Source organism: Oxyura jamaicensis, chromosome 12 (genome assembly GCF_011077185.1).
Source record: "Oxyura jamaicensis isolate SHBP4307 breed ruddy duck chromosome 12, BPBGC_Ojam_1.0, whole genome shotgun sequence".
NCBI classification, from domain to species: Eukaryota; Metazoa; Chordata; class Aves; order Anseriformes; family Anatidae; genus Oxyura; species Oxyura jamaicensis.
The window spans coordinates 3,214,860-3,239,968 of record NC_048904.1 but is presented as its reverse complement, the minus strand read 5'-3'; the positions used below and the strand labels follow the sequence as shown (position 1 = coordinate 3,239,968).

Here is a 25,109-nt window from a genome sequence, read left to right as displayed (position 1 = left end):
TTTTTTTAATAAGGGAGCGGGAAACAAGTCATGAGCATTGGCTAGAAACAGCACTCTGCTTTGATCCCTTCCTTGACCACATGTGCTTGTGAAAGGGTGATGGAAACTGTTCCTGTTCTGCTCTGGTAGCATTTCTGTTCTTTCTCCACTCTTTTCTGGTGGGTGAAGATGATTGCATCAAGTTAGGCCAATCTATCCAACCAGATGAGCTCTTATACCAAATAATAGCTTTCTTTTAAGATGTGAAAAAATGCTAGCTTACGCCAGTGACTCAGGAGTCAGCCTTCATGCTTTGCTGCTTGGGAACTCATTAGCTGCCAGGGATGTCAGTGGGAAGACTCATTAACTGCTCTCAGCGGCTGGTTCATTAGCCTGGTGTGTTGCAGGCTGGTGTACAGGGGATGCCAAGCCATGATGCTGCTCCACCAGGCTCTGGGGGGTGCCTGATTTATGCCCTCCCAGGACTTGGGCAGTTTGTGAAGATGCTTTTTCAAAGTAACGTTACAGCTTGAGAGTTAGGTCTGTCAGCTTCTTGTGTGGATGAGCAATGAGATCCTTCAAAATGGAGACACGTCTTAATGGAGTGCCTTATTTCTAGAAGGCTCTGCATCAGAGTTAATCTTAGTAAGCAAACTATTTTCCATACAAGATCCTGTGTTGTTTTGTTTTTGTTGTTGTTTATGGTAGTTTTTTTTTTTTAATTATTTTTCCTTTTTTTTTCCCCTCTCAAAAGAGCAAGTACTATAATTGTAGGGAAAATTATTTTCCTCTGGTATAGCAACTGAATAACGTGCTTCATCATAAGAACAAGAGCTCAGCTCAGTTATGGAGGTATGAGCATTTCCTCTTTCACATGTTGAGTGTCTGAGTGACAATGCAGCAATTAACAACATAAATTAAAGCCAGCAGTGGAGAGACAGTGCTGCCTGGGGTCAGGGCTCAGCACGCGACTGCCTCTGAAATGCTGCTCATCCCACTGATTTGTGCTTCATCTGGAACGTGGTACAGTGGTTATCCCTGGCTAATAGGTAATTTTATTTGTGCATGATGTTATTATTGAAATTTATCTGTCTCTTGGATCAAATTGATATACTGAAGCCCCTGCGCCATGTCTGCCTGTGCCTCTGCAGATGAAAATGCCTATCTAAGACTCTTTAATGTGTTATGGCTCACACAGTTATTTTTAGTAGGAAGGGAAATCATTTATTATTTTAACTAAATGAAATCTTGATATTATTAAAGTTAATAGCCAAGATTTAACGTGTCGCTGCTTTTGGGTGGAAAGATTGGATGAATTAGTGTGACTGGTCACTGCTCACATCATGTGATGAAATTCTGACATCCTGAGGTTCATCTGCCTGTGTTCTGGGTAGCCAAAGAAACATTTTGAAGAGAAGGTGGATAAGTATGTTCTAATAGCTTAACCAGTTAGTATTTGCATTACCTCAAAGAGTGGGTATTTGCGCAACAGGAGGTAGTCCATTGCTGCAAATGTTCTGCAAAATTAAAGTGAGAATGGAAGTAAGGAATGAAATCAGAGGTGTTAAATGGCATTAACGTTCTGAGTGGCAATTTAGGTGCAGCTTAAATCGGTGAAACTTTAATTTTATGTCAAAAAATCTGGACCAAAAACAAACAAACGAACAAAAAAAAACCTGAAATATTCTATCCCTCCTTGACCAACCATACAGCTGGCTGATGTTTTACCATTCTTGAAACACAATTTGTAAACACTGGGGAATGAAAAGATGGCAGGGAGGGTCCCTCAAATCCCTTCTGTCTACTTTACTGTTCTTACAAGCTTATTGTTCATTGTGTGGGATAAAAATACTCTAGGAACCTTTAACTTTGTTTTCCTCAGTGTAATGTTTGAGGTTCAGTGAACCTTCCTAAAAACCACACGCATGCCAGATTTTTTCTAGAGGAAAGATGAACATCCTGGGTTGCAGCACATAAATGCTGTGTGTATATGGATGTGTGACCCCAAGTCAATAGCAGGCCTTCCCACTGCTTATCAGGCTTGGACCATGCCCTGGGACAGCATGACATTTTCAGGCACGGTGAAGGATGAGTTAAAATTCTCTGGAGGGTGAAATGTTTCTCTAAATATTTGCATTAAATTTGAAATGTCACTAAAAAACAATATACAAAGTTTTGAGATTAGGCCAAAATGTGCTTTAGTTCATATCTTCGGAGTGATGTAGAATGATAATTATAGGAGATAAGTTAGTAAATTAAAAACAAGTGGGGAGACATGATGCCATGTTATAGTACAGTCTGAAATAAAATACTTTTTTTCTTCTAGAGAGGAAATTCATAAACAGTAATTTATCTGTTAATAGGTGTCTTTTTAAATGGCCCTATGAAGTATTAAAGATGTACGCAGTGTAGCAAATATTCAGGATTACGGTTTTCCCAAATGACATGATTTTGCTTTCCATGAGAGATGCAAATCTACTTCTAAATCTGCTAATATTGTGAAAGCCTCAAATGAACAAAGCTCTGTTTGAATGCTTATGTATTTCAAAGTCCGTTATACATACAGCTTATAGCTTCCAACCAGCGTGGAAGCTATGTGATCTTCAGTCTTGGGCATGTATCTAGTTGTGTATATTTGTTCTTGCTAATGTCTAATCAAAATCTCATAAATCCATGCTAATGACTACAAGACCTGTTATGAATTATTCAGTTTTTCTAATTCCTGATTGAGATAAAATGTAATAGTTTGTTCATTTTATTATAACTGCATTCTAGATTTAATTATTCATAAGATCGTAACAACAGACAGTATATTTTGTAAATATGACCGCGTAATGGCATGGCACTTCAGTAGAGCAATCTGATATTGAATCTTCAGCGAGGAACAAGTAGCTCATTTTTATTTGAACTATAAATCATGTAGATTACTGCAAAATAGGAAATTCTATAATAAATTAGTAAATTCTGCCATATTCTTGTGTTTTAAAACTAGTAATACCAGAGCTATGGATGTGTTTCAGCACTAGGTAAAATGAACGGAGTTTCCACCAGGGACTGAATTAAAACTGTGTTGAAAAACTCTTTTATAGCAATATTTTGCAATTATCTGGTACCAGCTGTATTTCCTGCCTAGTTTAACTGCAGAGATCATTCCTCTCGTATCATAAAGCAACTCTTACACATAATACAGCTTTCAAGACTCAAGTATATTTCCAGCATGTTAATATGGTGCATAAAAGGAAACCATTGCACAGACTGAAGTCCGGTTGCAGTTTGTTAAGGTGCTGTGTGCTCCTGCGTGGGGGCCTGAGCGTGGCGATGTGAGAGGTTAGAAATGGCTGCAGGCATCAAAACCCCTCCCCAGCCGCGCTGCATGGGCTGAGGGTGCCATTAGGAAGGCATTGGGACTGTCTGGGGTTGTCTCTCCCCTAAGCCTTCAGGGAAACAAAGGAAAATTTACAAAAATGTGAAGGCAGCCTCTTTTTCCCCTCAGGGCTGAGGGCTGAAATGAAGCTGTCCATAGCGGGACCCAGTCAGCAGGCCGTACCGTGCATGGGATCCTTCTGAGGCGTTCGCTCACCATAATGCCTCTCAGAAGCGCTGGAAGCAAAGCTCTGCAGCTGTGCTGATAGCAGGGCACGAGGCCCTCACCTCCACCAGCAGCTCAGGCTCAGCCCCGAGCTTGAAGGGGGGCTGTCCTCCCCATCCTTGGTACCTTGGCTCAGTTGTGTGGTGAGACCATCCCCGAGCTGTTTCTTTGGGCAGCTGGAGTGCTCAATGCTGCTCAGCCACAGCACAATCAGGTCTGTCAAGGCACAGCCATAGCGTGTGTGAAATGAGCCCTGTGGGGACCAAAGCACACTGAAGGAAAGAGAATTTGGTCATTTTCCTCCCATGAGATCTCAGTAATGCAATGTGTGGTCTTTCTTTCTCCCCCTCTTTTTTTCTTCCTGTTAAATACCATTTCTTAAGGTGGTTTTCTCATGAGCAGATGTGTCATGATAGCGAGCACTGTATTTTGAATGTGCATTTAGTTTTCTTATTTGCTTTTCTAAAGCAAGTCATGCTGGTGAGGAGAATATATAGTTTCCAAAATGTAGTATTATCTCCTAAATTAACTGCAGCGAGTACAAAGGAATAGTCTTCCATTGAGGAAGTTTGTTGTTTCCAGAAGTGCCATTTTTTTTAACATTGAAGATAGCACAACATTTCATTTAAATTTCTTAATCTTGCTATCTAATGACTACTTAGCTCTACAAGATTATATACAAAGATCTACTATTGTTTGAAACAAAATAACTGCTATAAGCATGTGACTATAGAAATGTTCTGGTAAGGTAGGCTGTCTCTGTTCCTCATGAATTGTGCACCATGGATACCCAGATGTTTTGAATTGTAGGAATTTCTGCAAATGTCTCACTTAACTATAAGTGTTAGAGTTTTGAAAACAAAACAATAACAACAGAAAAATTCTGTGAATTTACACCATACACCAAATGCAGACAAAAGAAAGAATTCTGCTATCTTTTTCAAGAAATCTGGCTCATTTAAAGTGGATGGCTGCAAAGGTGTTCCTATGGTCTGGTAGAGACTGTTCTCCACATCTTTGGTTTTGTTGCTGAGTCGATCAGAGAGCAGAGCATCTTCAGCAGTGCCATTCTGCAGCAGTGGCATTTTTCCTAAAACTCTTGTAGAGAAAGAGGTCTTCCCCTCCCGCTGTAAGCAAGACTGATTCAGGAGGGATTTACCTGAAAATTGGCTGGGGGATGACTTTGTAAGAACATGAAGGGATGACCTTGAACATACTCAGAGTGAGTTGCTGGCTGTTGGTCAGGGAGTGCTCAGATGTGAAGAAACTCAAGGTCCGTTGCACCCGCTCATCTGTATCTCAGCCCTAGGCGCAGCTCTGGGGTGCTTTTGTCTTGTCCTCTCATAACAGTAACAACAAACCATGCCAGAGACAGGCCTGGAAGGATTAATAAAATGCACAATATTCCTTATCTCCGTATAAATGAATGTAAAAGGAAGTGAAGCACTTCTGATGGAAGAGAGCAGGCACTGCTCCAACTCCTCACTGCTGTGCCACTGCAGTCTGAAACGTCTTTTTTATGTGTACTGACATGTACAGCGCTACTACGAAATCACAGCCCAAAAGCATTTATTACATACATCCTGTCCCTCTGAAAGGCATCACTTAATCATATTTGTACCCTGGTAGCTGGTGAGGGGGAGGCCGCCTGCTTTGTGTGACGGAGCCCGGCAGCTCCATGAGCGGTCGAGGCAGAAATCTTGCTGGAGGAGCGGTGCCGTGCTTGCCAGCTGCTGCCGTAGGAAAGGCTCCTTGCACTTCAGCACCAGTTCAGTTGGCTTAAGTTAGTGTTTGGTTGGTGTTTGCACCCCAGTAGCGGGGCAGGTGTCCCATCACAAGTTAAACTTCTGTAAAGACTCCAGAAAATACTGTTTCTGACCAGTCTGATGTGGCTTGGCTCAGCTCTATACAGTAGGTACCCAGTGTACAGCAAATCCACTAGTTTAAGTCCTCTTTCATTGCAACCTGAACACTTACATCTGAAATGGATAGTCACAGGGAAAAATGTACAAAACAGTGCTTGCAGCATGGCCATGCCCATCTTTTTTACTCCATCTCAGTGTCTGTATGTATACATGAGCTTGTTAGCAGAATCAGGCCTATGTCCCTCAAGCCCTTTCTATGATGGTTGAAACCAGATGAAGCCTCAGATTCAGCCCTAGGACACTCCAGGTATATGTGCTCTAGGTAAGTTCTAGGAGTGAAATTTCTTGATCTATCTAATTTATGGAAACAATTTCTTAACAATTCATGTACCAATCCTACTAAAAATACACTTGCTAAGTACTAAGAACTTTAAGGGACTGTGACAAGGAATGCATTTCCATTTGTTGTCACTCGTGTGGATCTCCATATTTATAACCTAGTATAAGAGCTCTGCTGAGGCTTGTGTGTGCTTTATGCCTTCTTGTGCATGCTCCATGTGCTGTATTTCATTTATTGTGAACTGTGCTTGGACAATTTTGTGCTAGACCAGCTGATGATAATGAAAGCCTTGCCACACCAGTATAGTGACTTATTAAATCAACCTGCATTAACTGGCTAAAGAGGATTTTTCAGTTTACTTTCTTTCAGAGGTATCGAAGACAGGGTTGTTTTCAAACCAGTTATACCTTTTATTCTATTTAAAACTCTAACTTGTTTCTGCAATGCCTCTCTAAAAGACATCACCAGGTGGTCATGTAGGTCAAGGTACTGCAGGTATCAGTGCTGCCTCTGTCTGTCATTTGTTTTGTTTCTGTAACCTGGAGCTGAGGACTGGTGGTTCTACACGTCTGTCACTAGTAGAACGAGCTTACAAGGTGCGACACATAAGTAAGTACAGAGCATACTACTGAAATATTACTTCTAGTACAGAAGTGATTCTGGCATGTTAAGAATTATGTCATTGTATTGACCAGTTGCTAAATTTTCTGTGCTAAATTATTCTTCTGCAGTTAGGAAATGTATACCATTGTAAAACTGAGAGATTAAAATCCTGCCCAGTGAATTTAAATGTAAATAGTATTAGAGATAAACTTCCATGTAAATTGTATTCAAATATTTATATATAAATATTTATATTATAAAATTTAAATTTATATTATAAATATAAATATTTATATTTTAAATAACCTAGATTTTGGCCTTCTAAGGACACAACTGAGTACAGCCTGACTTGAGCTTGGATACTTGAAGGTTGATTAAGGTGAAATTCTATTGATTCTAATGGAATCGGTGAGCCACGAGCCACTTGCTGAGAACCCTCTCCCTTTCCTTCCCCCAGCAACATTGTATCATTCTTTGATGTTGGAAAATTAAATTACTTTGCATGTAACTAAATAAAATGTGTAAAAATCCTGAACTACCATTATTTTAAATATCTTCTCAACTAAGAAAACAGAGTAAAACACGACAGATTCCACACAAAATATTTGCTGTGTATGTTTTATACAGGTTCTACAAAGGAATTGATTGAGAGCTGCTGCGGAGCTGGACAGCAGTGGGCTATCGATAACGGAGAGTGCACAGAAATTCCTGTAAGTGGAGTGGACGGTGATATTTGCAGGTACGTAAATCAAAGCCAAGCATCTAGGATTAATGTAGAGAGCAGTCCTTTAGAACGTATCAGATTATTGTTCTATTCATGGAATGTCCAGGAGACTGGGAACTCTTTCATTTTTCTGTGTAAATAATTGGTAGACTGGCAATATGCCATGGCAAAATAGGAAGAAAGATTTCCCCCTCCCTTGCCTCAAAATCCAATCTAAGCAGAAGCCCTTTAAGGCTTCTTCTTCCTCTCTCACGTGAGCAGAGCATGAATTTTTTGTTTCCCGGTTTTATGCACATCTGTGGAGTTGCAGATAAATAGAAGGGCAGAGTAGCTAAATGTGTTTGTATTTCATTTGGCAAGCACTAAATGCAGCAATTATCTGTATCATTAAATGATGTGTTTATTGTCCTATGTGAATGGCTGCTGGTTCTGATGTCTGTGTTCAGCTGGAGGGTGCCATATGCCTTGATAATGCTGCTGGTATCAGTAGCATCTGGTCTGAGTGAGGATGCCAGGTCTGAACTCATCAAGAAAAGGAAGATGGGTGCAAAGTGTCATGGACAATGTATTGCTATTGCTCTAGCTGCAATTCATCCCATCTACTCTCTCCTCCCCCTGAGTCTGATACAGGCCTTAGGGAAGGCTGATAGCAAAGTTATCCAGGACTCCAAAAATGCAACAGGAGCAGAGTGATCCCAAGCTTTCAGCATTCAAGAAGCTTGGCATAATCAGTGTTATCAAAGTTTGTATCGTTGCACCTTTGTGAACTTCCTGGGTGACTAAGATCACTGAGAGCTGGCGTGACATAACTGACACATACCAACTGTCCATGAAATGACGAACAGATTAAAAAATTCCAGCCATACCCTAAGTAGGTGCAAATCCAATACATTAATGAGTTGCACCTGCACATCTGAGGCTGGGTTTAGATGAAAAATTCAGATCCTGAATGTTCCAGTCCCTGTGAATCCCCTGGGATTTAACAGAATATGAGATTCGGAGTTCACTTGTTTTACTTTCAAAATTTCAGTTGTGTCCCCGATTTAAAGATTTAAGAAACACCTGTAAATATTCTGCGTAAAGCTACGTTTCTTGTTGAGAAGTATTTGAAAAAACTTGAAAGGATGGACAAAAACTTACTGCTCTCATTAGGAGATGTGCCAGTGTGCAGAGCTGGTCACCATGCACATACCTATGTGCTGACTGCGCCGTTTTGTGAGCCAGAATGCCCGCAACTACTGCAGGCTCCAGAGAGTCTGCTGCTAATTTGACTCAGGATCTGAAGATTTTAAAAAGCAGAAGATAGATACTAATTGCACAAATTAATCACTGTTCTGCCAGGATAGCTGACTGTCAATACCTGGGCTTTATAGGTGACCTCAGTGCCCCAAAGAATCAATTTTTCTGCCAAGGCAAAGGATTGAAGCTCCCACTGTTTCTGTAAAGGCTGTAGGTTTTTATAGAGGCTGCAGATTAAGGGATCTGTTGTTGCCTGGTGCCATTTTTGAGTCTTCAAGTGGCAAAAACTTAAATTTAAGCTACTTTTTGAGTTGTTTGATGTCTCTGGACATTTTCTATTTGTGTACTGAATTGGCCTATTTCGGTAAAACACTAACTGCAAGGTGGGAAATATATTAATTCAAATGATCAAGGTCTGGGTGAGCCTATAGACATATACAGGCTGGGGTTAGCACAGAGCTTGGAAATAGGCAGGCAGTGGTGAGTGATGTGCAAAATGTGATGTCCCACTCTGAGCAGAAAAATGTAATTTCTTGCTCAGCCATGGACATACTGACGGTCTTTTGATCTGCAAAAGGGTTTTATGCAAAACCCCATCTCACAGTGGTATGAATTTTCTGATCTTTCCCATTTCCCTAGAACTCTTAAAATGCCATGCAGTAAAACAAATGTTTCTTATCTGAAGTCCTCTTTTTAGATGTGATTTGTCTGTTTCCATGGACAGTACAGACACATTGGTACTGCTGAACAGCTGGAAGAAATTACCTTGGAATGACTTCTACAGCAATGAAGTTTGCTGTAACTGGGACTACCAGAAAGAGTTCATTCATCTAGTTGCTACAGATGAGCTTAAAATAAAGCAAGTTATAGGAAATCCTTAGACAGTCAATTGATAGCCAGATGTAAAAATATTCCCAGAGCGTGCACCACTGGCTGTATCAAAGACAGGATGTTAGGCTGGATGAAATGTCATCGGACCCAGTTTAGTTGTTTTTATCTCTTGAGATGTGTTTTATCAAACAGAGCAATGTTTATCTGTGCGGCACTTACATCAGCAGTACAAGTATGAATCCTGCTTTTTGCTGAGCCTCTTCATCGCAATTAGAGACTCATACCAGTTTAGTAAACTGACATCACTGCTCTGCTCTTAACTTGTGAACCCTTTCCTAATGCAGAAATATTCTGCATCTTCTCTGAACAAACAACTTGTTTATATGGCCTGCTATCAGCAGGTTTGTGAAGAGGAAATGCTGTTTCCAATTCATTTACCAGTAATACAGTAGCTAAAACTGAGTTGTGCTGATACAATTAAAAAAAATACTAAAATAAAAAATGGCCAGTGATACTCCAAATAATACTGTTTCTGTTATGTATTTCGTACTGGAATGGAATTTCTCAGGGATAAATGTCACATTTCAGAACAACGTGAATGTATAGAGATTTCTGTTTATTAATAATTTTGCACATATAAAAACACTTCTAGCAGCATTTTCCCATTTCTAGAAATGATAATTACTTTCAATTTTTTATATATATATTTTTACAAAAGTTTCCATGTCTTATGTAATCAACAGTAAAGTTACTGGTTCTTGAATATATTTGGGTAATAACAATTCATAGCTCAAAAAATACATATTTCTCTAGTTGACAATTAATACTGGATTAGAAAGGTAACTTTCTTGAAACAAAGCACATGATGGTGGTAATTCCCTTCCTGTAATCAAGCTCAAACTACCACTTGCTGGTTAGGCTTCTCTCATGCTGTCCAGAATAAAGATATTAATGTAAAGCTGACGAAACAGTCCACTGACATTGTGAAAGGGGCCAAGTGGCTGTCACTAGCTGGTTCCTACTGGAATAAAAGACATCACTTTTTTTTTTTTAAAAAAATTTTTGAGTCATTAGAATGAAAACTGTGCATTGGAAATACTTCATTCTCAGAAAAGAAAAGCTGTTGTTTCCCAGGACAACTGTGTTTGGCAGGATTAGTAATAGTATCTGATGGGCAAAAAATGTTTGCTTGCTAATATTTCTCTTGCAGGGGAGTTTCTTTGCTCTGAGGCACTGGCTGTTAAAATGCATCAACCTTTCATTCATCACTATGAGGGCACCCCAAAGGCAGTGTGTGCCTTGCGACACTGCATCAGCAAAAGATAGATGTCGGGGCTATTCTAGGGAAGAAAACTGCCCAATTCCTTCACACCACCAAATCCGCCCCAAACATAAGTTTATCTTTACTTGTACCATAATACAGTATTTCAGCTGAGGTTTGACAAGTTCCTCAGTGTCACGTATGCCCAACCTATAGCTCACCTACTCAGGAGGCTCCCTGTGGCCTGCAACCCTCAGTCTTCACCCTTCCCCACCACAGGTCCTTTGCTATTGTGGGACCAGAAGTGCATCCCCCCACCCTGAGGTGTTGCTAGTCCCTGTGCTGCATGAATCTGTGCACAGGTTCATGGAGCAAAGGGACCGGGTGATCGTTTTGTCTGCCCGTTTGTATATGAATGAAAGAAGCAGATACCTCTTTGAAGGGGGTTGGAAAATCCACTGTACAATTTAAAATAGTCAGTAGGCAATGAATGTCTATTACATATCATTTGGGAACTTGCTGTTTATGGTTTGAATCTGTTTCATTTCAACCTTCAGTGAATCTCGTTAAAATGTTTGATTGAAGAGCCATTTATAGGAAATGGATGATCCAAAAGTACTTCATATAGTGATCGGGTCTACCTTTCTCTGAGGTCAGATGAAAGCTTTAATTCCAGGTTACAATCTGCAGGGGCTATAAAGAGTTTAAAGGTGTTTTGTGATGTGACACTGTCCTTAAGTACTGTCTAGAGCATCAGGCCTTTGGCTGGGGAAGAAGTAAGTATGCATGGGAGCATTTCATTTCCTCACTTTTTAGGGAAAAGGTTTCAGTCTGTTTCTGAAACCTTCTGATGGCTTCTGAGAAGCAAAGTGTAGGAATGAAGGACTTTAACACGAGTATAGATGAGCTGCAAGGGATATTGCTGACCAGACTTTGAGAGACAGTGACCTCAACACTGGACTTCCTGAGCCTTTATCGGTGCATCATTTTATTAAAAATGAGAAAAAAAAAAAAAATATCCTGCAAATGTCATTGGTACAGACTGTACTATATTAGTATTGACACATGTTAACAATAGCTCAAATCCATGGGATGTACTGTGAATCTGGCAGACCTGGTTTGTTGTTTTTTTTTGTATCCCATCCTGATGTCCTCTGAATGTCAGTGAACACTTGACCTTCATGATCCTTTGCAGAATCGCTCAGAAGCAGTGTTGTATCTCCACCATCAAGGAGAACAGCTGCCTGGCTGGCATGATTGCTGCAAAGGAGGGAGATGCGTGTGGACCAGAGGAAAGCGATACCTGTGGAGGATCATCATATAAGGTAAATTGTGATGCTTCTATAGGCTTTGTTTTGAATATGAGTTGTTTTCATTTCATGCATTTAGCAGTAATTTCTTTGTGCTTTATTCTGGAGCTTGGTAAATTATAAAGTTGCAGGAGTGAGGCTGGGAAATTACGCAGTTACGGATTTTTGCTGTTACTGTTTAGGTTTAAATTGCCTGGAGATTCAGCCCCTTTTAGAACTTCACAGTAATGATGATTTGAATAATTTCCGTCTCCATTTTTAGGATTTCACTTGCTGTATTACTTTTGCCTTCTCACTTTGGAAGTAGCAGAAAAGACCATTTTAGTTTTTGTATCTGTGTTGTAGAAGACTTTAGAAAATGCTAGGGCAAAACTCAATCAAAGATATAATGGGAAAATCTACCAACAAACAGCTTGCTTGGGTACAGTATTGAATTGCAGCCTCATTTCTCAGTTAAACAAAACGATGGACTAGAGGAACAAGTGTTTTAGATGATGATGGAAGCTTTTGCTCATAAGTAACGGCAGACCATTAACCAGCGGTACAAATCACAAGGCACAGCCTCAGCTCGTGTAAATGAGATTTGCTTTATGAGAATCAGTGGAGCCAAACCAATTTAAACTAGTTTGAAGATTCAGCATCTTGCTTGTTGTATTGTTTTTACCAGAAGAGTGCATTTCAGAATTCATTTCACTCTGATAATAATTTACATAGCTATATCTAAGCTTAAGGGCAGCTTCTGTTGTCTCAGCAGGAAACTCATTAGCTCTGTCTGTTCTTATACATTGGTGATTCTTGTGGATAACTGTTCACTGGAAAATCAAAATGCACGGATGTCTACTCTGGAATTTAAAGTTTAATTAGCTATGCCAATTTGTCATTTTCAGAACTGCTATCTACTTAGGTCTGGAGTCTACCACTAGCATACAAGAGATCTGCATTTGGAAACACGAATCATTTCTGAAGTATGACAGAATTATTGTTCTTAAGTTTTCACCAAGGGTCTCTGGCATGCCATGCAGAGCATGAGACATAGAGTAAATCTTATCATACATGCCATTCCTCAGGAGTAAGTGGAGAGCAAAAAATTCATCATTCTTGTCTTAGCTGAAACAAGTTGCAAAATATTCTCATGGAATAGTTCCTTGTGCTGGTCCCAGTATAACATTTTCCTTTCCAGAGGATTTACTTGCAGGTAACAACTGTGTGTATGTCCTCTGCAGGCATTTCAGAGGTGGGGTTCTTACTTTTGCTTCAAGGTAAATGTAACAGTGCCAGTTCTTAAAATCCAGGTATTCAGCTTGTGATCAATGCAAATTAATCTTAGGCTGATTGTACCTGCTATTTAAGACAAAAAGCAGATGCTTAGGAACTTTTTAGTGGTACATGGAGGCACCAAAATGCTGTCCAGTTGTGCAGGGTTCTAGGAATGATTTTTTTTGAGAGAAGCATAGAACATTGTGAATGAAACAGTGGTTCTCAAGGTGTGATTCTCAATGTCGATGGAAAAATAGTTATGTTTGTTGTTAAATGATTTGTAGAATTCTGCTTAAATTCAAAAGGTGGCTAGCAGAAGATCAGAACTGCTCAAGTGTTTGCATTTTAGAAGGAACTTTTCGGTGAATATGTATATTTTATTGGAAAATGAGGCACTTATATTCATCTGGAAAATATGTGAACCCAAGAGTGTGTGACTGATTTAATACCCTCTGTGATGCCTGCACAAAGGATAAACTGTGAATCAAAACTGTGACTGAAAAAAGCCATATTTCTGGTGGCAAAAATTCCAACATTTTACAGCGCTTTGCTAAAAACATACGTTATACTTAACTTTTTTTGAATATCAAAACTGAAATAATGTACCTGAACTAAAAAATATTTACAGAAAATAGAATTGTCAGTTGACAAAATCTGGAATTAGGGAATTCTGGACTTGAGAGGATGAAAATAGGATTTTTCTCATTTCTAGCATGACCATAGTTTATTATAATTAGATATTTTAAAAAAATAATTAGTTTGAACATATGGCTTTCTCCGTTTAATATGAAAAATAATTCATCATCTTCAGGAGCTGTACTCTATACTGCTCACAAACGTATTTGGGTGCCAATGTCAGGATGTTTTGGGGAAAAAAGCCAAATCTTTGTGCGTGCATATTTGCAAATGTGAACAGTGCATAACTTCTGTCTGTGGTGTTTGGGGACCCTTCAAATTGGAAATTACAGACAAAAAAACATGAGCTGTTATCAAAGGACACACGTGAAAAGCCCAAGAAACCCTAAAGCTACAGTGTTTGTCTCTGGAAGTGACTCAGCAGAATAGTTTTTGCAGCCTGGGCTGCTAGCAAACAAGTTTTCATATCTCCCTAGTGGAGACAGGCTCTGTTTTAATGTGAATGCCAGTCTAGGATTGCTACTTATGAGACATGATTCTTTCCCAGTTCCATACTGCGTCCAACCCTTACAACACCGCTGCTCTCGTTTGCTCTCTTTAAGTCAGAGCTCTCGGGAAGTGAGAGCTTAGTTCAGTTTTCTTCTGTTCGGTCCTTGGACTTTCTGTTGACATAGCTAGCTGGTGCCAGGTTGAATTATGACCTGCAGTTTGTGTGTCTAACGCCTGCTCGTTCACAGACTGAAGATCTGAATAGGCTGAAATTGCTTCCCTGGGTTCAGAGAGGCTCTGTGAGTTTAGCTGCAAACTGTGAGTGAGTGCTGCTGAGCTGGATGTCTTGATTAGCACAGGAGTTGCAGAGGGGAAGGGAGTGCATTTTATAAGTATTCAGTCAGAGAGAAGGCATCTTAAAGGTATGTATTCGGGATGCCAGGACACTTGTATTTAAATCCAGACAGGCATTGCCAATCCACATATGACCTCTGTGTGTCTCCGAAGCAGACACTTACAACTCCTCAGCTGCCTTGCTTGATTAGGTATCCACTGTCCATACACAGTATGGACTTTCTGAAGTGTGTTTGGAGTTTGATATAACTTATCTAATACCTTTGTGGCCTAAATGTGCAATAGATTTTATGTGACTGAGTAAAGCACAAGACTGTTTTTGTCTGCAGCCTGCAGCAGAGGAAACTGCAGGAGAGACTGCATTTAAGGGTTGCCCCATTGCATCAACCTAACAGTGAAGCTGATGCTTTAGTTTCACTCAGGAAAGAAAAGGAAGGCAAATAGCTCACAAAATACAAGCTGGCCTTTCTCTAGGCACCGTCTAGGCAGGTGTCCAGGACAGTCAGGTAATTAAAGGTCACAGTAGGTTTGCAGGGCAGTGGAGCGTAGAGGAAATAGCCTTTACTGACATACTGACAGATCGGGGGCTGCTGCTGATCCTTGTATATATGCAAGGTATTTGCAATTCCTTTCACATTGCATCAAGCAACTAGCCGTTCTTCAAGATCTATCCAACACGGCATTGTAGATCTGTGTTATTTTTGCTTATACTGTGAACAAAGCAATGGCTGGGTGCAAGAGCTGGAGGGAGGTGATCTGCAGCACTACTGCATCCTTCCATGTGAAGCTGCTGAGGTTGGTGTCACAGTGAGACTTTGTACTTATCCTCGTTGTGATCGACCCATTTGTGCAGGAATGGCGAAAACTGGCAGAAGTACAGCTTTGATGTTTGCAACTGTCTGAACCCTAAGCACTTTTCCAGATGCTCAGCTGCTAAGGAAAGTGCAGATCAGTTCCAGGTGTGTGTGTGGGCTCATCCTTGACCAGACTTTACGAAATCCTTGTTACTAATGGTCTCTTTCTTTTGCAGCAATGCTGTGATTGCTGTAATCTGGGCCTGCGATTAAGGAGTGAGGGGAAAACCTGCGAGTCCAACATAAATCTGGGCTACCCCTGCAGTCATGTGATGCTGTCCTGCTGTGAAGGGGGAGATCACTTTATCCAGCCAGAAATAAAAAGGCATCCCGAACCTCTGCCAACAGTGATGCCTGAGAAAGGTTAGTGTCCATTTTTAATTTGAAGACGTTGCGGATATAGTCTCTGTCTCACACTGATCCTCAGAACTTTGCTGTAGTGTTTGTGGTTTTCTGACTCCCTCTTGATTGCATAGTGCAGGGACCTGCCAGATAACAAACAGAAGTGCTGCTACTTCTGGGTGATATGCAGAGTATGCCATGAAGACCAGATAGATGAGAGATGAGACCTGCCTGGCAGTTTCTTCTTCTTTTCTTCTTCTTCTACTTCTTCTACTTCTTCTTCTTCTTCTTTATTTTTTTTTTAATTTTTCATTAAACAAGCAAACAAAAAAACTTAAAGACCTTTTTAGACCACTGGTGGGCAGGAAGCCACTAGCCCTTTGTAAGAAGCAAAGCTGAAGCTGTTGATTTTCTTTTAGAAAAAAAAAAAGATTTTGTGTGAAACAAACAATGAGTTGTTTTCCAGACAAAGTAGCCCCGTGCATTATGTTAGCAATGAAGCCTCCAGGATTAGATTTCCTATTGTACTGCTGAACATCACAGGAGCTTTCCCACAGCATACACTGGAGAAGCCCCAGAGCACTGCAAGCTTGGTTTTATTCTTCCAACATATGAGCATGGTGATGCTGGAGAGCTAGGTCAAATCCCTGCTGTGAAAGAGGCATGGCAAAGGGAGCATGACAAATCTAAGCTTGGACAGCTATGCTTCCCTCAGCCCAAGGCCACACTCCTTCCAGCATCACTCTGTAGCCACCTGTCATGCATGAATTGCTTGGTAACGTCCTGGATATGCTAGGGTTCAAATCTTGTCCATTCTCCTCTCATGAACAAAATGTGTATTTTCTCTTGCCAAAAAATGTAAGGATTTATTTCAACCTAGCTGAGACTACACTGACCGAGGAAGTTTGCATGTATGTGTTTAAGAAAAGCTGAGTGAGAAACTCATTGAACAATTCATTTAGTATCACAGAAAGTCCTGTCAAACTTGGTCAAGAACTGAAACGAAGGATAGTGCTTTTGCCAGTGTTCAAAAGCAGTGAATGGGATAGCCATGTCAGTATGAAGTGAGTCCCGGAGGATTTGTTATGCTATCAATATTTGCTATATTGTTAGCTGCAGAAGTAGCTAACCAGTTAATAGTGGTTAGTTGAAGAGTCTCCAAACTAACTGGGTAACTTTTTCTCCTGAATTGAAAAATTGAATGTGGTGTTGCAGTGGGGACAGTTTCAGATGAAGCCTCAATGTGATACTTGAGTACAAATAACAGCAATGGAGTTAGTCAGCATGAAAGGTGAGCTTGTGACCTCCCAAAGTCTTTTTCTCCAAGGCTCCTGTGAAATGTCCATCCATCCAGCCTTACAGAGAGGTAGTGGACCAGCACAGTGGTCTTATCTTCAGGATGGATGGATTTTCTCTTGTCCTTGAAGTAACCGTTTTGGGTAGATTTTACGGTATCTGGAGTTTGTGTGAGCAAATGCTCCATCCTCACAGACCTAATGCCAAAGCACCTGTTAGAGAACCAGCATGTTTTGTTCTCTGTTAGTTTCAGAGACGGAAGATCACAACGAAGCTTTGTCCATCAGCAATGAAGCTGAGCTGTCGAATAACCTGCCTGGAGATGATCTGGATGAATGTCTTCTCTATGGTGGGGAACTCTGTCAGCATTTGTGTATAAACACTGTGGGGTCCTACAAGTGCTCCTGTTTCCCAGAATTCACTTTGCAAGAAGATGGGACCAGCTGCTCTCCAGGTGAGGAAAATGGGGAGGAAATCCATGAATGACTGTGTCTTTCTGCCAAACTTTACTGACCTACCAAGCATTTCTTCAATTTCTCTGTAGTTTCTGTGAAGTTTTTTGGTGGGTAATGATGCATGGATGTTTTCGCTGGAAATTGGACAGGTTAGTGTAAAGAAAAAACCCCTCAGGAGATTTAGGTTATGCTTAATTATTGTGTATCTGTAGCATATCAGGGTGGGTATTTAATTTATTCAAATCAAGTCCATTTTAACTTTTCAGAAGAGGATTTGTAAAGATTATTAATGGAATACCTTTCCTTTTTAGAGTCATTTTCTGTTTTGCAGTTAGCTTTCCTTTAGATAAACTTTATTCAGTTCAGACACACAGCAGTGCTTCCTGAACTTCAATTTTTATGTAAAACGATTAACATCTTTCAGTGATGTAAAATCCAAATATATAGTGTAGTGGAAGTCTTGCAAAGAATGTCTCTTGTGTAGTAATCGTATTGGTGTCTAGAGTTCTACGATGGCAAGATTTCAGATCAGATAATCTGAAAAGTTGAAACCTCAGATTAGTTACAAGTGCTTTCAATTATTTCACAAGCAAAAGAATCATTGCCATCCCATGGCAAAATTCCTTAGACTTCAAATACCTCCTGCCCAAGCCAAATAATGAGTATTCATTATGTCACTTTTCTCAACATGATATTACAGTACTTACATCAATAATGCGTTTGGCTGTTTCTGCAGCAGCTGATGCTCTGTTTATATTAAAATTCTGGGGAAACAGCCTAATCCAAAAGTGTTAAAGAAAATGGTTCTTATTTTAGTTCTGCAAAGTTTGGCTTGATGACTCACCTGGAGCATATCAGTGTTTTTTGCTTTGCTTTGCTTTGCTTCTCCCATTACTAACTCTGTTGAAGTGCAGATTTGGCTTAATACATCTTGTATCTGAGTAGTTGGTATTCTTGTTGGTCCTGCAAGGCTGCTGTGCCAAGAGGTGTTGGGGGGTTACAGAGCTCAGCTGAGGCAAGGGTAGAGGACTGGAATGAGACATCTGAGACACATAGGAAGAGCAAGGCAAAGCAGGGCTGCTACTGCCATCGTGGAGTCCTGGGTGACGTTAAGGGCTGGGTAAGGGACATGGCCATGCAGGGTTCTTCCCTCGCTATTCATGGCTACTGCATACGTGTTCTGCCCGGCAGCGTGGCATTCTAGCCTGTTGTTCCTCGTTTTTCCTCTGTGTACATGCACTTCTCTGTCCTGTGTTCTGTGCATGGAGACCCACACCAGACAGTTTTAAATCTCACACTGCTGGTAATTCTTACTCCTGTGATTAGATATAATACTTTATGTTTCTACCTGTCCTAGAGCATTTCCTGCTCTGTGCAAAACATTCAGGGTTCTTGTATTTAACTTTTGCATTCTAAAAGGTGTCATACTTTTCCACAAGGCCTAGAAGTGATGTTCTTGCAGCTGCTCTGTGAAGCAAGGAGAATGTGTACGTTGCTGAAACACCAGCTTCTCGCTTCTCTGTTCTTTGGGGAAATCATTTTAGATATGCCACAATAAAGTGTCTTGCATGGACCTTTCCTGTGTTGTGGTCCACTGTACGCCTGTGGTTGGTTTTATTTAAAAATGAAATCACCCTTCCCCTACTCCAAACACATAGAGCAGTTGCAGTTAGTCATTTACTGTTGCCATTGTTTGGTGGCTCATGCTTCGTTCCAGGTGATGCTTGAGCTCAGATGAATGAAAGAATTTAGCCTTATGGATTTAGATTTCTATTTGGATGATATTTAGAAACTGGATTATTCTTATTGATATAATAGAGCCTCTCTTTAAAAACAAGCAAACAAAACACTATTCACATACCTTTAAAGTTACTGTTTGTTGGAAATCTTAATAACAGCCGCTGCCATGTTTACCACTTGGCTTAAAAAGTCATTCCAGGGTATCCTGTGCTTGTAAAGGTGAGTGTCTGCTTTTCATCTGTGTTAAAATAGGATATACAGAATGAGTTTGTTGAACTTGTTTTGAGTTCTGCTTTTTTTCCCTTCCGTGCACCAAAAGAAAGACAACCACTGTCTTTACAATATACCAGCATTTTAAAAATTAAAATTAGCACTTGGTTTGACTCATTAGATGTTGACATATTTTATGCTGTGGAATATATTTCCAACCCAGCTCCGTACTCCGTATCCGTGATGCTTGTGAGCATCTCCACTAACTTGCAGCACTCCATGTGCGCACACGCTGTCTCAGTTGTTCACATCAAACACCTGGCATCTTGCAAAACCAACTGTTTGGCTCCACACACAGTTGTCCACATCACCAAAATGTTCCTTACTACAGACCCTGACGGAATGGGATGATTAGGACCAGGGCTCTTACCATGGGGTGCCTGGTGGGTGTGATGCTGCCCCTAATCCATCTCTGCCCCCCTTGCCTTACAGACCCCGACAGAGGACAGGTGACAAGGCTGGAAGCAGAACCCACTGCCCCTCCGGCAGCCTCTCCTGCTCAGCCTCTTCTCATCGTGTCCTTACAGGAAGAGCAGGATAAGTGCAAAGGTATGTCAGAAGGACAAACTGCAGGCACAAATGGATGAGGAGTGTTTGAAGAGCCAGAATAAAATTCCATACGTCCTTTCACCGACATGATTGCAGTGCACATCCTTAACTTGTTACCGCTGGCACAAGCTTGAGAAGTTGTCAGGGGAAACCTGAGAGGGTAATTTGAGGCTGTACTCTGATTTCAGGGTTATTACACACCCACTATCTAGTTTCAGGTAACCAGCATAGCTGTGCCGTGTAATGTGTGCAATAGAGGTGGGAGTGGCACAGGTGTGTTTCTGTGTGATGGGAGGGTTGTAAGCAGTGATTAGGGCTGCCTGGACAGATTGTTTACAAACTGCACTCCCCATTGTCCAAGATGGGAGTGTATTTGGATGACCTAGAGCTTTGTAACTTCAGCTGATCTGTGTTGTGAATGCTAATGTATTTTGCAATTTTGCTTGGTATAGATAATGGTCCCTGCAAGCACATCTGCAATGTTGTGGAAGGAAATGTTGTATGCTCATGTTTGTCTGGTTATACTATCATGGCTGATGGGATTTCTTGCGAAGGTAAGTGATTAAGGTTCACCACAGAGACATGACTAAAACATTATTATATAGACCTCATTGATCGCAGACTCCAAGGTGTTTTCTTAAGGGTTCTTTATTTTTAGTATTGTGCATTGCAAGCGGCAGTACAGAGACAAAACTGCTGCCTCTGAGACCTTTTGGCAGAAGGAATAACAGGTCTGCTTTACAGGTAACTCCTGAAGCATGTCTATCCAGTCTGCCTGTTACCTGGATGAGGGCAAGCCTGGTTTTGTGCTCATTTCCTCTGATGTCCCAGACATTTTTTCAGCCCTCTAAGTGTCTGTTCCCACTGCTGCTTCTCCAAGAGTCTGATTGTTCAGCTATGGACTTGCAGCCTCTCTTCCTGAGAATGGAAGCAGCTGGCAGGACCCGGGCGTGTCTGCTGCCTTGGGGAACCATCTCAGAGCTACAGATTGCAATGTGACCTGTTTTTTGTTGGTGGTGGGTTATTGCTTTATTTTTTTAAATTTATTTATGCTGCCTTGAAAACATGAGGCTTCACTGGTACGAAGAATGTGCCACTGTGGGTTGGTACAGCTCCATTCATTTCACTTGACTTGAAGTTCAGGCCTGCACCATGACGAACGGTGAATTTCAAAGCTGCATTATGATCCTTCACATTCTATATATTTTAAATGGACGTTTGGTTGGTCACAAAGGTTATCTTTGCACAGCAATGATTTTGGGGGTGAGAAGCAATGCCTTGTGACATACCTTTATTAGAAATTTGTAAGTATGGGAGCAACAACAGCCAGCACTGAAATGTGAGTAGAAGTTTCTGATGCTCAGAATTGCTCACAAGTGATCCACATCCCTCTTAATCTCAGATCTTATTGAATAACAAATCATTTTGATGGAATTCCAGATAGCCTGTGAAGAAAATGGGAATTTAATATCACCTGATAAATATTCGCTGTGCAATGCTTACTCAAGTGTGGTGGAAGCTAATTTGATTAATGTCAGAATCAAAAGGGGCATTTCAAGGCATTCGCTTTCCCACGGGAGGTGAAGAAATTCAGAAATGTCACTGGAAGTAATGAGTTTAAATTGTAGCAAGAGACACTTATAACCTATGTTAAAATAAGTATTTGATGGTGAGGGTGGTTATGCATTGGGACAGGTTTCCTGGGAAGAGTGCATGTTGCACCTGCGTCACTGCCTATTTTTAAGAATGGCTCCTTCTGGAATGACAAAGGTGCAGGGGTGTGAGCAAGGACTAGATGATCTCTGAGGGTTTATCCCAGCCGTATTTTCAGTGTAACACTGTATTTATTATAGCACATGTTGATGTGGTAGCTCCAAGACACTTCATTTAGAGATCTCCAGTGTGAAAGACATGTTGTTTCATTTCAGAAATCGTTCTAATAGCATTCTATTTTTCCCTTTTGGTTGCAACATGTTGATATAGATTTGGATGAGTGCCTCACAGGTGCTCACACTTGTTCCAGAGGACAATTATGTGTGAACACATTGGGATCATTCTACTGTGTCAACCACAGAGTGATCTGTGCAGAGGGCTTTATACTCAACAGGCATAGAAAATGTGTTGGTAAGATGATAGGTATAAGCCATTCACCACAGCATCGTAATTTTTCATGCTCTGCAATGCATTTAAACCATTTGTACTAAAAGGTTCTCTAGCCATCTTTGCATATGACATTTCAATACGAGTTAGTAAAAACACATGTTCACCATTTGCTCAGCCACTTAACATCATGAGTTGTATGCTGTTTGGCTTTTTCCCTAGCAATACATTCTCAGGATACAAATAACTGCTTGAAAGTCATAACAGTTCAGGTATGATGACCACAGCAGTTCTCATGACTGTTAAACTGAACTGACTATTTTAGCAGTTGAGCTCTCTGGACAGTGTCAATACTGCCAAATCCCCAGACATCACAAAACAGCAAAAGTTCACAAGAAATCTGCCTAGGTCAAGGCAATGGAAAAGATCTGTTAAAAAAATGATGAAATTTTAAAATTCAGATCAGGCCTTTGATGATTCTGGCACAAATTCCTTTGTATAAAAGTCAAAGATGCATCATAATTTTGCTATATCATCCCTGCTGTTTAACTTCTTGTAAGAAACTAATCTATTTTTGTGAACATATTTGTGAGGATTTCATTTGCTTTAAGCAGCCAGCGCCAGAGCTTATGAAAAAGTTTTTATTTGGAGTACTTTTCTACAGGCCAGTCTGGAAGGCACTTGAGCTGCAGTAGTGTTATGTGATAATGCCTGGAAAAAACAAGCACCTGGAGACCTCCAGTCACCAATGAAAGCAGTGGTTCTTGGGCTATAATGTCATGGGTGAATATATTTACCTTCTTCCATTCCTGTCCTTCTCCCAGTGTTTTTAACATTTTTCTCACCGTCACAATCTCGCAGCATCAGAGCTTTAGTTTTATTCCTATCCTTGAAAGCTCTGATCTCATTGTAGTAATGAGATCATATGGCATTAGGGCATGGTGAAGTTTGTACAGTGTCATAGTTTAGAGCAGAAGTTTGGTTTACTGTCTTCTGGGTTTTCCTAAAATTGTCAAAATTGGATTATTATTTTTTAATCAGAAGTACTGATGAGCATGCAAAATAATGAAGTTATTTAGTTTAAATGAAATGGCTGAGAGAACAACACTGGAAGGAAGGAAGCCTGTACAGCTAAAATACCAGACGTTGAGATGGACTGTGGTATTTACACTTGGCCACAGTTTGTGTTGTGCCTTTCGTGGCTTTCGCAGAGCCCCTAGCACGTACCACACTTCTGAACGTAACGTCTGGCAAGTGAGCAGCTGAAGGAGCTGCCTCACCTTGCGTTCTGCTTCTGGAAAATCTTGCCATTAATCCCTTGCTGTTTTTTCTGCACTATGCAGTAGGGATATATCTGTCCTTTTCTGCATCTCTCAGCAGTGTTTTGAAACTAAGTTAATGCATGTTTGTCAGCAACATTGGCAGAAGGTGCAGCAGAAGATTCCAAGTGCTTCCTTTCATTCACTTTCTTCCTCTTCTGTCCTCTACCCCATGACATTATTTTTATAGTTTTATTGTGATTGATGAAAGATACACCTAAGGCATTGCTAATGAAATGGAAGATACAACTCTCATTTGTAAAGCTAAAAGATCCTCTTCTCCCTCACTGAAAAACAAAGCCCTAGATTTATCTGATGCATTTTTTAACAGGTATCCTTGTTAAACAGTCTAGAATACTTTGATGTTTCTCTTTCTGTTGGTTAGATGCATCCTGTGTTCTCCCCACTCATATACAGCCCTGCTCTGTGTGCTGCCTGGAGAACATTTGCTGTATTTGACATTTTTGTTACGTTTCTAGTCAAAGGGGAAAGCCACAAGCATACTGTGGTTTCTGATTTGTGCAACTGCCTCATTTGCAGCCATATTTGCCTAAGTTATCCTTTTTCAGCTTAACTGCTTTTGTGTTCTATCTCAAACACCATAAGGAAAGCTTTGGTAATTTGTTTGCAAATTATTGTTGTTTTAATTATGTTGCTATTTGCATATTTTAGGGACGGGAGGAACAACCCTTGCACAGCAACAAAACAGCTGATAACCTTTGATCTGTTGAATTCCCTTTAGTCAAACTGTGGAAGATTATCATTCCAGGTGCATCCAAGAGCAGATATCCAGAATTCCTGAAAGCCAACCATGCACAATGAAGAGTCACCAGCTGTTTAAATAGCTCACACGCACTAGCTTTGTGTAACTGTGAACAGATATTAAAATGTCTTCAGGGCTGAAAGCTCCATGTTCTCCAGAGATAAGGGCCAGGTTGGGTCTTAAACTTGGATTGTTTTTCCTGGTGACTTTCAGGCAAAGTCATTACCACCACCCACACGCATGCTGATGGGAGACTACTGTTTGATTTTCTTTGCTGTTCTCATCTAAACTTTTCCTCCTGCCAGACTGACCCATAGGTGGTCATTTTATTGCTGAACCGTAGGGACTGTGCATCAGCAAAGCCACTAAGAAACAGGATAGATGGTGGCAAAATAACAACAGGTCTAAATAAAACAAATGTATTCCATAAAATAAATTGAGCTGAAGTGATTTGAAGAGAAAGAATTCATGAGAAACTACAGATGCAGAACCAAAAAAGGTCTGCGTTTCACATTTGTGTAAAAAAAAAAAAAAAAAAATGTACAAAACTCTTACTTGAATGTAGAAGTATGTGTTGAAAAAATAGCAGTAGGTAAATGATGATATCCCTTTGCAAAAATGTCAGTTTCTTACATACAACAGATATGCTCAGGATGAATGCACATGCTTGCAACAACAATTCCAGGAAAAAAAAAAAGTGTTACACGATTAAATTTCATTCTGGTTTTAATGACAAAGTGTGGAATGTTGTTGCCACACATGTAGCCCTAGTATTTCTCCAGAATTAACTTCTGGACTTGTTTTTAATATATTACTAAATGATTTTTCCTCCTTTCCTGTTTCTATAAATAAAATCTCACCCTACCTCAGTTTAACTGCGTTGGGTGAAGACAGCAGTTGGTCCAATGTTGAGCATTAACTTTGCTTTAAACTGCAAATATAAT

General features: G+C 40.4%; 1 protein-coding gene and 1 long non-coding RNA gene across 8 annotated transcripts in view; one reads left to right on the top strand and one right to left on the bottom strand.

Annotated features, from left to right (window-relative positions):
* FBLN2 (fibulin 2) overlaps positions 1–25,109 on the top strand; it is a 113,431-nt gene that overhangs the window by 69,608 nt on the left and 18,714 nt on the right. For 5 of the 6 annotated variants that reach the window (XM_035337646.1, XM_035337644.1, XM_035337643.1 and 2 more), the window contains 7 exons: positions 7,004–7,115; positions 11,627–11,756; positions 15,508–15,694; positions 17,217–17,423; positions 19,867–19,983; positions 20,436–20,537; positions 21,967–22,107. In XM_035337646.1, coding sequence (XP_035193537.1) covers positions 7,004–7,115; positions 11,627–11,756; positions 15,508–15,694; positions 17,217–17,423; positions 19,867–19,983; positions 20,436–20,537; positions 21,967–22,107 — 996 coding nt within the window. The remainder of the gene's footprint in view (positions 1–7,003; positions 7,116–11,626; positions 11,757–15,507; positions 15,695–17,216; positions 17,424–19,866; positions 19,984–20,435; positions 20,538–21,966; positions 22,108–25,109) is intronic. The other variant, XM_035337647.1, reaches the window with a different exon arrangement.
* LOC118173244 lies at positions 17,429–19,869 on the bottom strand. Of its 2 annotated transcripts, none has more exons than XR_004754092.1 (3): positions 19,805–19,869; positions 19,286–19,402; positions 17,429–17,558 (listed from the first exon to the last, which is right to left on the bottom strand). It is a non-coding gene; the product is annotated as an uncharacterized LOC118173244 (long non-coding RNA). The 2 variants fall into 2 exon arrangements; XR_004754093.1 differs by having other exon boundaries at positions 17,434–17,961.